General features: G+C 37.5%; 1 protein-coding gene across 5 annotated transcripts in view; it reads left to right on the top strand.

Moving 5' to 3' along the window:
• Nucleotides 1-14,503, top strand: part of Znf609 (zinc finger protein 609) — a 226,295-nt gene that overhangs the window by 12,668 nt on the left and 199,124 nt on the right. For 4 of the 5 annotated variants that reach the window (XM_078048886.1, XM_078048888.1, XM_078048885.1 and 1 more), the window contains exon 2: nucleotides 11,126-11,999. The exons of the other annotated variant lie outside the window; for it this stretch is intronic. In XM_078048886.1, the coding sequence (XP_077905012.1) occupies nucleotides 11,253-11,999 (747 nt within the window). In that variant the 5' untranslated portion in view covers nucleotides 11,126-11,252. The remainder of the gene's footprint in view (nucleotides 1-11,125; nucleotides 12,000-14,503) is intronic. 5 annotated transcript variants of the gene reach the window in all.

Raw genomic sequence — 14,503 nt, 5'->3', positions numbered from 1 at the left:
GCCCGGGTTCGATCCTCAGCAGCACCACATACCAACAAAGATGTTGTGTCCGCCGAGAATTAAGAAAAAATAAATAAATGTTAAAATTCTCTCTCTCTCTCTGTCCCCCTCTCTCACTAAAAAAAAAAAAAAAAAAAAGAGATGGAGTGTCTTATTTCTGTCCTTGTAGACATCAAATTCAGCTTGTTTTATTGTTTATCATTTGAGGTAGCTGAGGTGCAGGTCATACTGGGATCTGTTTACTATGTTAAATTATTTATACCACCAGATTGTGCAGTTGCAATGAGCAAGAAGTCACTAAGCATTTTGCTTTAGCCATTGTGTAAAAGTGTGATCTTTTTTATTTTAGAGTGAAAAAATGTTTTCTTTTTTTGTAGTGCTGGGGATGGAACATAGGACTTTGTATTCATGAACTCAGATCCATGTTAAGGAAAATCTTTTACTTTTAGGCAACATTTGGGATCTAAAATTGAATAGACTTCTAGGCAAGTTTTACATTATGTATTTTTGTATATGAAACTTGACGTAATATATTCTCATTATATATGCTTAAATGGTACAACAACATTGCAGTATTGTGAACTTAATTTTTTGGTATTTATTTATTTATTCATTTATTTCTGTGGTGCTGGCATTGAACCCAGGGCCTTGTACATGTGAGGCAAGTGCTCTACCAACTGAGTTATATCCCCAACCCCTAATTTTTTTTCATTTTAAAAGTATTTATTTATTTGTTTTTGTAGTTGTAAATGGATAGAATGCCTTTATTTTGTTTATTTTTCTGAAGTACTAAGGATTAGATCCAGTGCCTCACATATGCTAGGCAAGCACTGTGCCACTGGGCTACAGCTCCAGCCCTGTTATTGAGAACTTTAAAGCCAGCAAGTATATGCTTTTTTTTTTTCTTTAGTGGTTATTTTGAGGGTTTTTTTTTCCCCTCCTGTAATATTTGAAAGAATCAAAATGTAGATCATTTTACTGATCTAAGTTGTATTGCTCTTATTAGTAAAAGAGCATTAGCATAGCTTAGTTTGCTACTGTTTTCATTGTAGTAATGTTTCTGTGGTTTGTATTAGTAGGCCCTTTCAGTCCTAGCAGAGTTACAGATCCAGGCAATGTTGATTTCAGATGAGTTCCATAACATCATCTGACAGACCAAGAAGTACAGGGCCATGTCTGGCAATATTCTCTCTTATGGAGCCTTTCCATAAGAAAGAAATTTAGTTTTAACAAGGTCACATTTGGGTTAGCAACATAATGGTAAAGTGACATTTTATTCCTACAACAAATCTGTTAATAGCTGATTGTATGATCTTAAGCATTAGATTTATTTCAGAGAGTTGCAAATATAAACATTATTAGTGTCTTTTTCTCACCCTTATATAATGTTATAATGTGTTTTCTAATTTCTGTATAGGAAAAATAATGTTATAATGATTTAATGCACATCACAGATACTTGTTGGAGGGATACTTACATTGAGATGTTGTATTGCTCAGAGGAATGATAGAGGCAGCAAGGAATCTTATTTTTATATGGAATAACAAACAGTGTTGATATTTAAAAATCTTTACAGGGCATGGTAGCATGTACCATTAGTCCTAGCCATTCAGGAGAGTTAGACAAGAAGATCACTTAGCCCAAGAGTTTGGGCCGTATCCTGTGAATAGACACTGCATTCCAGCTTGGGCAGCATAGCCAGACTCTTTGTCTTTTAAAAGGGGGGGGGGAGTTAAATAATTAAAAAACTTTTTTCCTATATCAAAGTAAGAGGTATGGAAGCTTGAAGGGTTGAAATTCTTGCTTAAATAAACATGTCATAGTTCTAATCAAAATAGGGTGACTGAGCTGGAAATGTTAACAGAGACTGGAAAAGTTGGAAAATTAAGCAACTAATGAGGGGCTTGTTTGTTTGTACATAGGTTGGTTAAATCATCGAGAGCAAATGTGAAGATGTGGTTTTGAGGTTTTGATTAACATAAATTACTCCCTCCTATTGACAGTTTTAGAAGCTACAAAGCAAAGAACCTGCATTTTACCTTGACAAACAGCAAGAATGATGTAGTCAAGCATTCTAATAGTAATCATGTCAATTAAGTTCAGCATTCTTCAGTGAGAGGAAAAACAAAATCTGTCATAGGGATTCAGTTTTAAGGAACTTGAGCTGTGATCGAATATGTACTTTAGGATGTAGGAAAACTAGAAAGATTTTTAAAAGTAAATACCTACTAGAAATTAAAAGACTTAAGAACTACCATATTTGGGGCTGGGGATGTGGCTCAAGCGGTAGCGCGCTCACCTGGCATGCGTGCAGCCCAGGTTCGATCCTCAGCACCACATACCAACAAAGATGTTGTGTCCGCCGAGAACTAAAAAATAAATATTAAAAATTTTCTCTCTCTCTCTCTCTCTCTCTCTCTCTCTCTCTCTCTCTCTCTCTCTCTCTCTCTCCCTCTCCCTCTCTCCCTCTCTCTCCCTCTCCTCTCTCACTCTCTCTTTAAAAAAAAAAAAAAAGAACTACCATATTTGAAATTTATTTTATAAGAAAGCAAAAAATCAAAAGGACCACACCAAAACAGTGGTTATTTAAAGTTGTGGTGATACCACCACACCTGGCTTATTTGACATTTAAATAAATGTTTTACATAAGTGAAATATTTAGGTTTTCCCATCACATTAAGCTCTTTCAGGTAGTTAGGTATCCAAATTGTTCAGACTGCACTTATGGAATACCTTGACTATATGAGAAAGATGAAAAGTAGATGAACACAGTGTGGACAAGAATGCATTTAAAAATAGGCAGAAAGTTCAAACCACTTTCTAAGAATGGGTAACTTCTAGCTAACAATTGCAGGCCCCAAAGGAAATTGGGAATCTTGATATGCCATTTATTAAAAAATTAACTCAGTGTGCTGCCAGAGAAATGCTGGGTGCTATTAGGAAGGGAAACATAACTAAATAAAGTCCCCTCTATCAGGTGCAGTGACATATACCTGACCTATATCACTTAGAGGCTGAGGCAGAAGGATTGAAAATTTGAGGATAGCCTCTACATCTTAGCAAGACCCAGTATCAATCAGTCAGTAGACTGGGGCTGAGGATATAGCTCAGTGGTAAGGTACTCCTGGGCTCAGTCCTTGGATAGATGGATGGATAGATAGATAGAAAAAAAGAAAGAAGCCCCCTCTATGTAAAACCAAGGTTTGTCTAATATTTGTGTTACTATGCATTTTGGTGACGCTAAGAAATACATTTCAGAGCAGATAACCAAAGGATATGAAGGCTTTAATGTAGACATGTTTAAAAAAAAAAAACAAAACAACTTTCAACTTTTTTTTTTTCCCCCATGATGGTGCTAGGGATGGAACCGAGAGCATCTTGAATGTTGGGCAAGTACTCTACCATCAAGCTATATACCCTGAAGTCCAACATGTTTTGTTTTTTTTTCCCCCCTTAAGTGCTAGAGATTGAACCCAGGGATTCATGTATGATTAGCATGCCCTCTACCACCAAGGTAAACCCTTCCAGCCCCATAGCTTCTAAAAAACAGAGAATATTGTCAAACCCTGTCAAGTGATGAACCAAATCTTTAGACTTGATCACCTGTTCTTAGCGTTCTGTTTTAGAACTCTTTCAAGTTAGAAATAAATTTTATCTTACTTATTGGGCTACTCTTATGAATAGTAAGTAAACAAGATGTATTAACCCTACAGGTGGAAAAAATTTTTTAAATAATGTCATTTTGTATTTTTTAATTAAACTTTTGTTTTGAGCACTTCATGCAGTTGTAAAAATAATGCAGAGGGATCCCTTGTATCCTTTATCTAGTTTCTTCCAGTATCATAATACTGACATTGATTAAAATTCACTTATCTTCTTTAGATTTCCATTTTACTAAGATTCATTTACATGTGCTTATGTTCATATACATGATTTTATGCAATTTCTTTTCTTTTTTATGGTACTGGGGATTGAATCCAGATACACTCTACTCCTGAGCTCCACCCCCACCCCTTTTTATTTTTAATTTTGAGACAAGGTCCTCAGAGTTATCTAGGTTGACCTCAAAGTTGCTATCTTCCTGCATCAGCCTTCTGAGTAGCTGAGTTTATAAGCATGCACCACTTCCCGCAGGACTTAATATTATTTATATCATTTTTTTGTCTGTGACATCCATATCACTAGTTTTCCAGACTGCAACAGATCCATAATTCTCATAATAGTCAAATATGGATAGTCAAATATGGAAATCTGTTGTTTGTTAGTTTTCTTTCTCTCTCCCTTTCTTTCTCCTGTCCTTCCTGTCATCCTAATATCCTAATCATGATGTCATGATTCCCTTTTCATAAAATGCTACTTTAAGGAGGATATAGTTCAGTGGTACATATAGTGCTTGCATAACATACAAGGCCTGGGATCAATCTCCAGCACTGCAAAATAAATAGATAAAATTAGTAAAATACTATTTTAGGACCAAGAGTGATCTAGGTCAGCAGGTGTTCACAGGTATTTACTCCTTTACTTAAAAAAAAAAGTATACTGTGCATATATTAACCTACAGTAAGTATGTAAGTGTTGTGTACAAGTCCAGTTTTATATATGTATGTAGCCATCTACACGATCCAGTTTCAGATACAGAACATTTGTAACACTCTTTAAGACTCCCTCATTTCATCTCAGTCTGCTTTCCCCTTTCAGGCATTACCTCTTTGTGTGTGTGTGGTGGGGGTACTAGAGATTGAACCCAGGGGTGTTCTATGGCCGAACTACATTTCCAACCCTTTTCTTTTTTTAGACAGGTTCTCTACATTGCCACAGCTGTCCTCAAACTTGTGATCCTTCTGCTTCAGCCTCCCTAGTTGCTTCAATTATAGGCTCCATTACACCTGGAACATGATGTCACTTTTCATAACCATTTTTGTCACCTTTGAATTATAGATGTTTAATGTGACAGGTGGATGGTTTAAGTTTGGTAGAACCTTTTCATTTATTATACATTTAAGTATGTACAGATGATCCCTGATTTCTGATGGTTCAACTTATAATTTTTCAACTTCACGATCATGCAAAAGTGATATGCATTCAGTAGAAATTATACTTCAAATTTTTAATTTTGGTGTTTATGCAGGCTATATGTCTGTGTAGCATAATATTCTCAGTAGGATATGTGGTATGGCTGGACCACTGCAGCTCCCAGTCAGCTATGCAATCACAAGGATAAACAACCAATGTTCTATAGTGTAGAAAGTTTCAAAACTAGAAAGCTCAGTTGGTAGATTAGGCATATTAAATACATTTTGGAGCTGAGTGTGGTAGTACATGACAGTAATCCCAACTTCTTGGGAGGCTAAGGCAGGAGGATTCCAGATTTGAGCCAACCTGGACAATTGGGGAGACTTTGTTTTAAAAAAAAAAAAAAAGCTGGGAGGAGGGGCACGGCTAGGGAGTGTAGCTCAGTGCTAGAATGTCCCTTGATTCAATCCCTAGCAATGCATGCTTGCGCATGTACACACAGATCAAATAAATGTATATTGGACTTAGGATATTTTCAGTTTATGGGTTTATTGGCACATAATCCTATTATAAGTCACAGGTCATCTGTACATGGAGGCTACCAGGAATTGGGTATATTTAGAATACTTGACTTATGGACTAGCCCTGTTTTGGAATCAACTGTGCAATAATGAGAATGAAGGTTAAAACAATACTCTGGAGCAGTTGGCATTTTAATTGTGAGGACTGCTCTGTTTTCTAACCTCCCTTAACCTTTTTATAGCGGGTGGAGAGGGGGCAGAACCAAGGATTAAACTCAGGGCCTTATGTGTACTTGGCAAGTGCTACCAATGGAACTACATCCCAGCCCTCTCAGCCTTTTTTTTTTTTTTTTTTGAGGCAGCGTTTCACTAAGTTTCCCAACTGGCCTCAAACTTGCAATCCTATTGCCTCAGCCTCTTAAGTGTCTGGAATTAGGAGGTGTGCACTGCCACACATAGACCCACTGTTCACTTTTTTCTTGAGAATTTTTCATTGCCTTCTCTTTACTACAGAAAATTTTTACCTTTGGGAATAAGAACCAGATTATAAAGGCCTGTGTACCCTCTGATTATAAGAGGAAGAGAGATGACATTTTTAAAAAATTTTTACTTTAGACAATCTTTGCCTTCTATTTCTTCACCTCCATACACACAGGTCTTAGAAAAAGTTTCTTGAGTGGATCAGTTTCACTAAGTGAATCCCTCTGGAGTTGAGGCTGAATTATTTACAGATTCAGTATGCTGTTCAACCTATTGAGTTTTATATGCTGACACAGAACAGTATTGACAAACATCAAGGATCTAAACCTGAATCCTGTTGAGTAGCTTCGTCCTGATGAAAGTGTCAGCTGTTTATGTGAAATGAAACAGGTCAAACCTCATAATCTTTGTCTGAAACTAGCAGCCTGTGAGGACCATATGAGCTGTAGTATATAAAGACTTGGAGCCAGAGATGCTACAATTTTATTCTTCTGTCCTTATGTGACATGTGATCAGATGAGCTCTGTTGAATTGGATGTCTTCTCAAATTGGCACTGTTTGTTCTTTATCTAATCTCCATTGGAGCTATAGGCTGAGAGCTATGGTACTTGAGATGACACAGTTCCTTTGTTACAGTAATTAATGTAATAAATTAAGGGGAGGCCCAAAGGGAAGTTGATTGTTTCTCGTTAGAGCCTAGGTGGAAATTCAGTTGATTAGTGAGCTCCCTTGAAGTGTGGCAGGTGGAGAGGAAGATTCCTATTCTTCCAGCTGGGTAAGCTCAGAGTCATTTAGGATGGTTTACATCTTGTACTACCTCCACCTGAGGTGGGCTAAATATGAAGTGATTTCAGGACAGCATCTGGAATTCAGGGAAGATGATATAATAGAGCTCTTTTAGCAACTTTGTTGTATCCCATGGTTTATTGACAGTTCCCTAGGATAGCAACCCCTTCACACAATTGATTTGAAGGCTTAGCTGGTTGGTGGGGTCAATGACCTAGTAGGTTAGTAAGAAAGATATTCTGGATGTAAAAATGTGAGTCTTGAGATTGGTACCTTAGCCCTGAGACAAGTTTTGTTTCATTTTGTTTTTTTTTTCCTTTTCTGGTGATCAAACCCAGAGCCTTGGGCATGCTTGTTGGCAAGAGCTACTACTGAGTTATACCTGCTCCCCACAGCCTGATCCTGAGAGATTTTTGAAGCAAAATGCAGTCATTCTTGTCAGTGTTAAGTGTTACGAGACATATCTGAGGGAGTAGTAGTCTAAAAGGAAAGCCCATAACACTGAGTTCATGGAAAAAGAAAGAATTGTTATTTCCCTTTATAGAACTCAAATAAGTATCAATACAACCTGTAATATAATTTGTAAAATAATTTTAAAACACTTTCTTTAAAATTTTTAATCCTGTTGATGTCTATGAAAGGTAAATGACTCTTAAGTTGTCCTTTAAGTTCAGACATCAGAACTGTGTAAGAATATTTGTCATCTTGTATTTTTTGAGTTGTCTTACATTTTTCAGTTTTGTATCCTTATAATATGCTTTAGAAATGATGGATTCTCCCTTTGTTATTTTGTTTTGTTTTGTTGGCTGGGAATTGAACCCATGGGCACTCAACCACTGAGCTGCATCCCCAACCTTTTTTTTTTTTTTTAATCTTCTACATCTTTATTTTTATTTATTTTTATGTATTTCTATATGATACTGAGGATTGAATCTAATGCCTCACATGTGCCAGGCAAGCACTCTGCCACTGAGCTACAACCCCAGCCCTTTTAAAAAATATTTTACTAGAAACAGGGTCTTGCTGAGTGCCTCAGCCTTCCAAGCTGCTGGAATTACAGGCATGAGCCACCATACCCAACTATATATTTGTTCTTACATAATTGAAAATATGTTGTCTTTCCACAAGACAAATAACTTGTCTTATTGTAAGTTTCTTAACATTTTCTCCTCAAAATTCTGTAACTTTTCGTTGTCTTTTAACATTTACTATTGTTGAGTATTCTGAGAGCAGTCCAATTTTTGTCCTTTGTAATTTAAAATTTTTCCAGAATGTGTGCACATTTGTCTTTTTAAATTGATTTTGCCAAAAATATAGTGAACTTTTCCAGTCTGCAAGATTTCTTCTGCTCAAGGTGTTATTCATGTATTGTTCTAATCTCTTATTTTACTTTAGTGGTAGGAAATGTTCTCTCTCAGTTTCTTTCTTTCTTTCCTTCTTTCTTTTTCTCTTCACTGTCCATTTCCCTTGAATTCTGGAAAAAAATTCTTTGTTTTCTTATATTTCAACAGTTCTCTGTACTTTTCCTGATTTCTGTATGAATTTTAATTGAGTCTGCATTTTAGTTTACTTGCATTTTTTTTTTTTTAATGGTGCTGGGGAGTAAACTTGTGGCTATTCAAGTGTACTACCAATGAGCTCTACCTCTAGCCCCTATAACTTTTTTTTTAATGTCATATTTTTTTGTCCTTTCAAGTAAATTGTATCTTTTCATTTCAGCATGTTTTTTTTTGTTGTTGTTGTTATTGTTGTTGTTGTTTGTTTTATTTTTTATACTGGGGATTGAACCCAGGGATGCTTTACCACTCAGCTATATCCCCAGTACTTTTTATTTTGAGATAGGATCTCATTAAGTTGTTGAATCCTCAAACTCGAGATCCTCCTGCCTCATTCTCCCAAGTCACTAGGATTACACAAGTGCACCATCTTGCCCAGCTAGTTTGTTACCTTCTTAATATTTTCTCACCCTTAGTGGCATAATTTGTTCTGTCCCATAGAAACAGGTCAACTAATATAATAGTATAAGAATTGTCAAAAATTCAGTGAATACTAACATTTTTGAATGTTTATACTTTTCCTTTATATACTACTCCAGAGTCTCTCTTCTTTGCCATCCTATTTTCCAAAGTCTTGAATCTATTGGAAGTTTTACTGTTTTTCCAAAGATAAAACAACATTTTAGTGGTTAAATTCACACTGATGATAGTGTAGTTCTGGAGGACAGTGGATAGATCTTAGATTAATGTGGATTATATGCTAAACCCAGCCACAGTTAGAAAAATTATAGAGGTGATGAATTATTATTTTGGAAAGAAGTTTGCACTAATAATCTTTTTAGTGAAGATTCAGTTTAGCATTCCCTTTTCTAGAAATGCCCATAGCCACTAATGTTTTCAATACCATATTCCATTGTCTTCTTCACTATTTTATTCACTGCTGTTTTCCCAGCACCTCATGTAATGCCTAGCATTTCGTAGGCATTATGAATTTTTTAAAAAACTTGAAATGAATGAACAAATTAGCTACTACATTATTCTTCCACAGAGGCCAATTCTTGTGTAGTATTGAGAATTTCAAACTAAACTATTTACTAAAAATTTCTTAAGAGTTCTTGATCATTTAAAGTATCATCTCTCACTCTTTTTAGGGATCATGTTTCCTTTACCGTGTGCATGACTTTTTTTTTCATAATTTCTACATCTTATCCAGTGCCTGTCCCACTCCCCTTTTTGTTCATCTTTTCTGAAGGAAGATCCAGACAGTCTTCACATTTGCTAATAAATAGTAATTGGTGCTGTTAACATAAGTTTTCTAGTTGAGTAATCCATATATTTTCATTTGGGTCTATAACTAAAAACAGATTAATGTACATACCACTCTCTCTCTCTCTCAAATCCCATTTAGCAGGCATTCATTTGGTACAACTTAGCTTTCCTGGGATTCATCTTTTTTTTGCTCGTGCACTCTGGTTCTTTGACATTGTTTTGAGGGAGTAGGTGAAAAGACACAGTTTGTCTTTTCTTTATCCTATCTATAGCATTTGCCTGTTAGATAGCCATTTTATAGGATACGCTGTGACAGTACTGATTTGCTCTTTCTATTCAGTTATCTTAGAAAAATTATTTTCTAAATGGATATGGAAAGATAATGCACAAAGGAATAAGCAAGAACAGAATTCCTTGGCTTTATCCTTAAGCAATATTTGAGTGGTATCTGTTAACTGCTGAGTTTTCTAAATGATATACTCTCCAGATCTCATGAGTCAGGACATTAGAGATAAATTATCCTTTTAATAATCTCTCACCCCCTTTTAAGCCAGTCTGTCTCTTTTTTTTAAAAAAAATATTTTTTAGACGTTGATGGGCCTTTATTTTGTTCATTTATTTATATGTATGTGGTACTGAGAATTGAACCCAGTGCCTCATACATGCTAGGCAAGCGCTCCACCACTGGGTCACAACCCCAGCTCCAAGCCAGTCTCATAAAACCCTCTGTTTATCAATACAGTGCCATCAATCTTATATAAGAAAGTAAAAGTTATTCTACATCTTGGTGTTAGGTTTTTAGTAGTGGCCAACTTTGACAGGGTAAGAACACATTTCTGGTTTTTTGTTTATTTGTTTTTTATCTTGGGAAGTGGGAAAGGCCACATTGAACCCTACTTTTTAGACATGATATGAAATCGGTAGTTTGATAAGGCTGATATATTTTAATTTCTCTGGATTTAAGTGACTAATTGAATCTTCTCAAAATTATTTCCTATGGTTGCAGTCTTTGCCCCTATCCTGAAATTGCACTTTCTCTTACTCTGCTTGCTTTTCTTTTCCTTAACCATAATAAGGCCTTTTCTCCCAATGGTAGAATGGTTTTTAGTAAGTACTGGCCTACAAGTAGAATGTTAAAGCTTCAGTTAAATCGTTTTCTGAGTCTCTGATAAATCAAGGAGGAGGAGAAAGGGGGTTTGAATAAAGTTGTGCTGGAGCTTGAATCTGTTATGATAGGGCCTGTACTGATTGAAGGAGAATTGCCAGCTAGTTGTGATTGTAGAAATAAGTCTCAGGAAGGGGAAACTGACTAATAGTTAAGACTTACTATAGAATCTCTGGGTAATTGAAGATACTGTATTATCCCCGTGAGGAGATGGAATGGGAATTAACTTTTCTCTAGGTCCAGTATGACTTGGTTAGAAATACAGTTGAACCTGTTTGGTCCATTGTGATATGATAGTCACACAGGAAGGGTCTGTTTTATGTGGGAGTCTATTTCAGGCTGTTTCCTTGCCTGTATTGTTTCTTTTAACAGTTTTTTAAATTTTCTTTTTCCAGCAATGATGTTGTCCACTGGGCATGTACTGACCAATGTGGCAGGTCTGAGAACATAGCTGAAGCTGAAAATAGGAAAGCTGGGGGCAAGGAAGAGCCTTGAATCTTGAGGTGGGACGTTGACTCTAAGATGTCCTTGAGCAGTGGAGCCTCCGGAGGGAAAGGAGTGGATGCAAACCCGGTTGAGACATACGACAGTGGGGATGAATGGGACATTGGAGTAGGGAATCTCATCATTGACCTGGACGCCGATCTGGAAAAGGACCAGCAGAAACTGGAAATGTCAGGCTCAAAGGAGGTGGGGATACCAGCTCCCAATGCTGTGGCCACACTACCAGACAACATCAAGTTTGTGACCCCAGTGCCAGGTCCTCAAGGGAAGGAAGGCAAATCAAAATCCAAAAGGAATAAGAGTGGAAAAGACACTAGCAAACCCACTCCAGGGACTTCCTTGTTCACTCCAAGTGAGGGGGCAGCTAGCAAGAAAGAGGTGCAGGGGCGCTCAGGAGATGGTGCCAATGCAGGAGGCCTGGTTGCTGCTATTGCTCCCAAGGGCTCAGAGAAGGCCGGTAAGGCATCCCGCAGTGTAGCCGGCTCCAAAAAGGAGAAGGAGAACAGCTCGTCTAAGAGCAAGAAGGAGAGAAGCGAAGGAGTGGGGACTTGTTCAGAAAAGGATCCTGGGGTCCTCCAGCCGGTTCCCTTGGGAGGACGGGGTGGTCAGTATGATGGAAGTACAGGGGTGGATACAGGAGCTGTGGAACCACTTGGGAGTATAGCTCTTGAGCCTGGGGCAGCACTCAATCCTTTGGGAACTAAACCGGAGCCAGAGGAAGGGGAGAATGAGTGTCGCCCGCTAAAGAAAGTCAAGTCTGAAAAGGTAAGAGGTGGCCGGATCTGGCTGCCCACTCACTGCCAGTCAAAACTGCCCTGGACTAACTGCCAAATGCTGTATACACTCTGTTGGAGGTTTATTTTATTTATTTATTTTTTTTCTGTTGGAGGTTTATTAGTTTGTGGGTGATGCCCAATTACAAGGTCAGAGCAGCTGGTAATGATAATGTGGTTTTGTTCCAAATTAGCAGATTCCCTATAGGCTCATTTACAGCAAGAGAAACATTTTGGAATAGGATATCTTCTTAGAATTCTACCTGGTAGAATAAGTTTTCTCACAGCTTGTTATTGTTCCATCTTGGACACTTGTTGCTTGAGGCTGGCACCAAACTTTTATGTGGTTTCCAGCTTGAATGATATTTCATTATTAGATTCATAATAATTGATAAACTTAATTAGCTTTTGTTTACATGTATAGGGCTGTTCTTAATGGAGTAATTGATGGTGTTGTATTTCTGGAAGAACTAAAAGATTGATTAAATTTCATGGCTTATCCACCAAGTGTTCTATTGGTGGCTACCAAAGAGCATTAAGGACATAGTTGCTGGTCTGGTAAACAAGGGGGCAGGAGGTCCTGACTATACTATGAAATACTTAATCAGGCTTTATGAGTTACTGTTGTAGCTTGGAAGTTTGCTGGGGCTCTCAACAGTTGTAGCTATGAAAGTTTGGCCTAGGAAGAATTTTTGGCCACTGAAAGGGTATCTCTTTGCCAGGTACCTTCTGCAATTATTGAGAATCAGTATCCTGGTGGTTTTGTAGCTGTAATAGTATAATGATACCTTGTGTTTTGCTTGACTTAAAAGGATAGGTGCCTGCAGCCCCAGGATGGGTTAAGATTGTGTCGCTCCTCTGAGAAGATGATCTTAGTTGATATCTCAGTAAATGTCTGAGTGAATGTCTCTCAGTGCTAGAGAAGAATAGGTGTGCATCTGGGGCCAATTCAGGCTGCCTTAAATTTGAGCAGCTTACAGTTTCCTATGAAGCAGTTGGACTGGTGATGAAGCATTCATTGGCTCTTGATTTTCTGCTCTGTGTTCTGCTCACCCTGTGCTTTTAGCTGATCCCAGCAGATGCAGTATAAATTGATTTCTCTCTAATTAATCAGCTACAGCAGGGAATATCTATTTCCATATGTAAGTGTTAATAAATAAAGGCTAGATGTGCATGTGTGGGTGGTGGTGCCCTCTTGGTGCCTAGATTTTAGTGGTAGCTTGTGCTTTCTTTGCTCTAGGTATGTTGGTCTTTGACTCTGGCACATCTGTAGCTTTTAGCAACATCTGGGTTTTTCTGGTTAAGAGAGCTATGAATTTTTTCCACTAAACAATGGCTCATTCCTTTTTACAAATGACAGCTGCCAGAGAGCCTGCCTGCTTTAGGTGGCAGATGCCATAGTCCACCTTAGTAGAGTCAAGTTCCAGCTGGCTATAGGCATTGCTCATCTTGCATTGGCTGTGATTTGCCATTTTCTCAGGGGTACAGATGGATAATACTGTTTTAAAGAGGCCTTGGAGTACCAGGAGTTCTTGCTTCTGTTCCAGGCCTATTAGACTGTTCCCTACATCTGGCTTCAAGAAACTTTTACCATGTATCATTCATAATTTTTGTTCTTCCTGTACCCAAAAGTACTTTTGAGGGTGGCTTTCATTTTTTTTAAATTTACTTACGTTATAATCTTCTAAACCCAGTTGTAATCTATGAGTGAAAGGATGAATATTGCTTATTGTTCAGCTTTATACTGGATTTAAATCTAAATGTCCATGGTTGTCTCCAATAGAAAAGCAAATGGAACCCATTTTCTCTCATTGGTGTATGGACTGGTGGATAACTGACCTTCAGATTAAAATTGCTGAAAGATGCAATCCATTCAGCTAAGAATATATCTTGGTCTGGCATGTATGAATATGGAACAACAATTCCCACCATTACGTACAACTATAATGCACCAAGAAAAATGTTGGGGGTGGGGGAGATCAACTCTTAAAAATAATAAAAAGAATACACCTTGGTGCCAGGAAATTTTGACCTTTAATAATATAGCTTTGCTATTAAGCTTTGCCTCTCAGACTGTAAGAATGGGGCAGTGGAATGAAAGACAAAAAGGAGACAGACAGCATCCATTTTGGGGAAGAAATGTAAAATTGCTGGGAAGTACTTTTAGAAGGAGAAAATTTACTGTGTAGTTTTATGTTACCATAAGCAAGAGCCTGTTTTCACCATTCCTTCCTTTTCCTTAACCAGTTTTAGACATACTGGTTTTGAGGGTGCTTTACCATATTGCCTTTGGCCAATAAGATAATTATTTAAATAAATGTTTGGAAGTTGCTAAGAGATAGAAACACATGATTCAGGAAGAGAGCATTTCTGGGATCAGAGCAGGGAAAGAAGAGTTGGGGGTGTAGCTCTTAGTGGGAGAGTGCTTACCTAGAAAGCAGGAGTCCCAGGGTTCAAAACCCAGGATTTGGGGCATAATAGGTACTCAGCCAGCAT

This window comes from Ictidomys tridecemlineatus, chromosome 5 (genome assembly GCF_052094955.1).
Source record: "Ictidomys tridecemlineatus isolate mIctTri1 chromosome 5, mIctTri1.hap1, whole genome shotgun sequence".
NCBI classification, from domain to species: Eukaryota; Metazoa; Chordata; class Mammalia; order Rodentia; family Sciuridae; genus Ictidomys; species Ictidomys tridecemlineatus.
The sequence above is the reverse complement of the archived record's forward strand: the minus strand, read 5'-3'. Positions and strand labels throughout refer to the sequence as shown.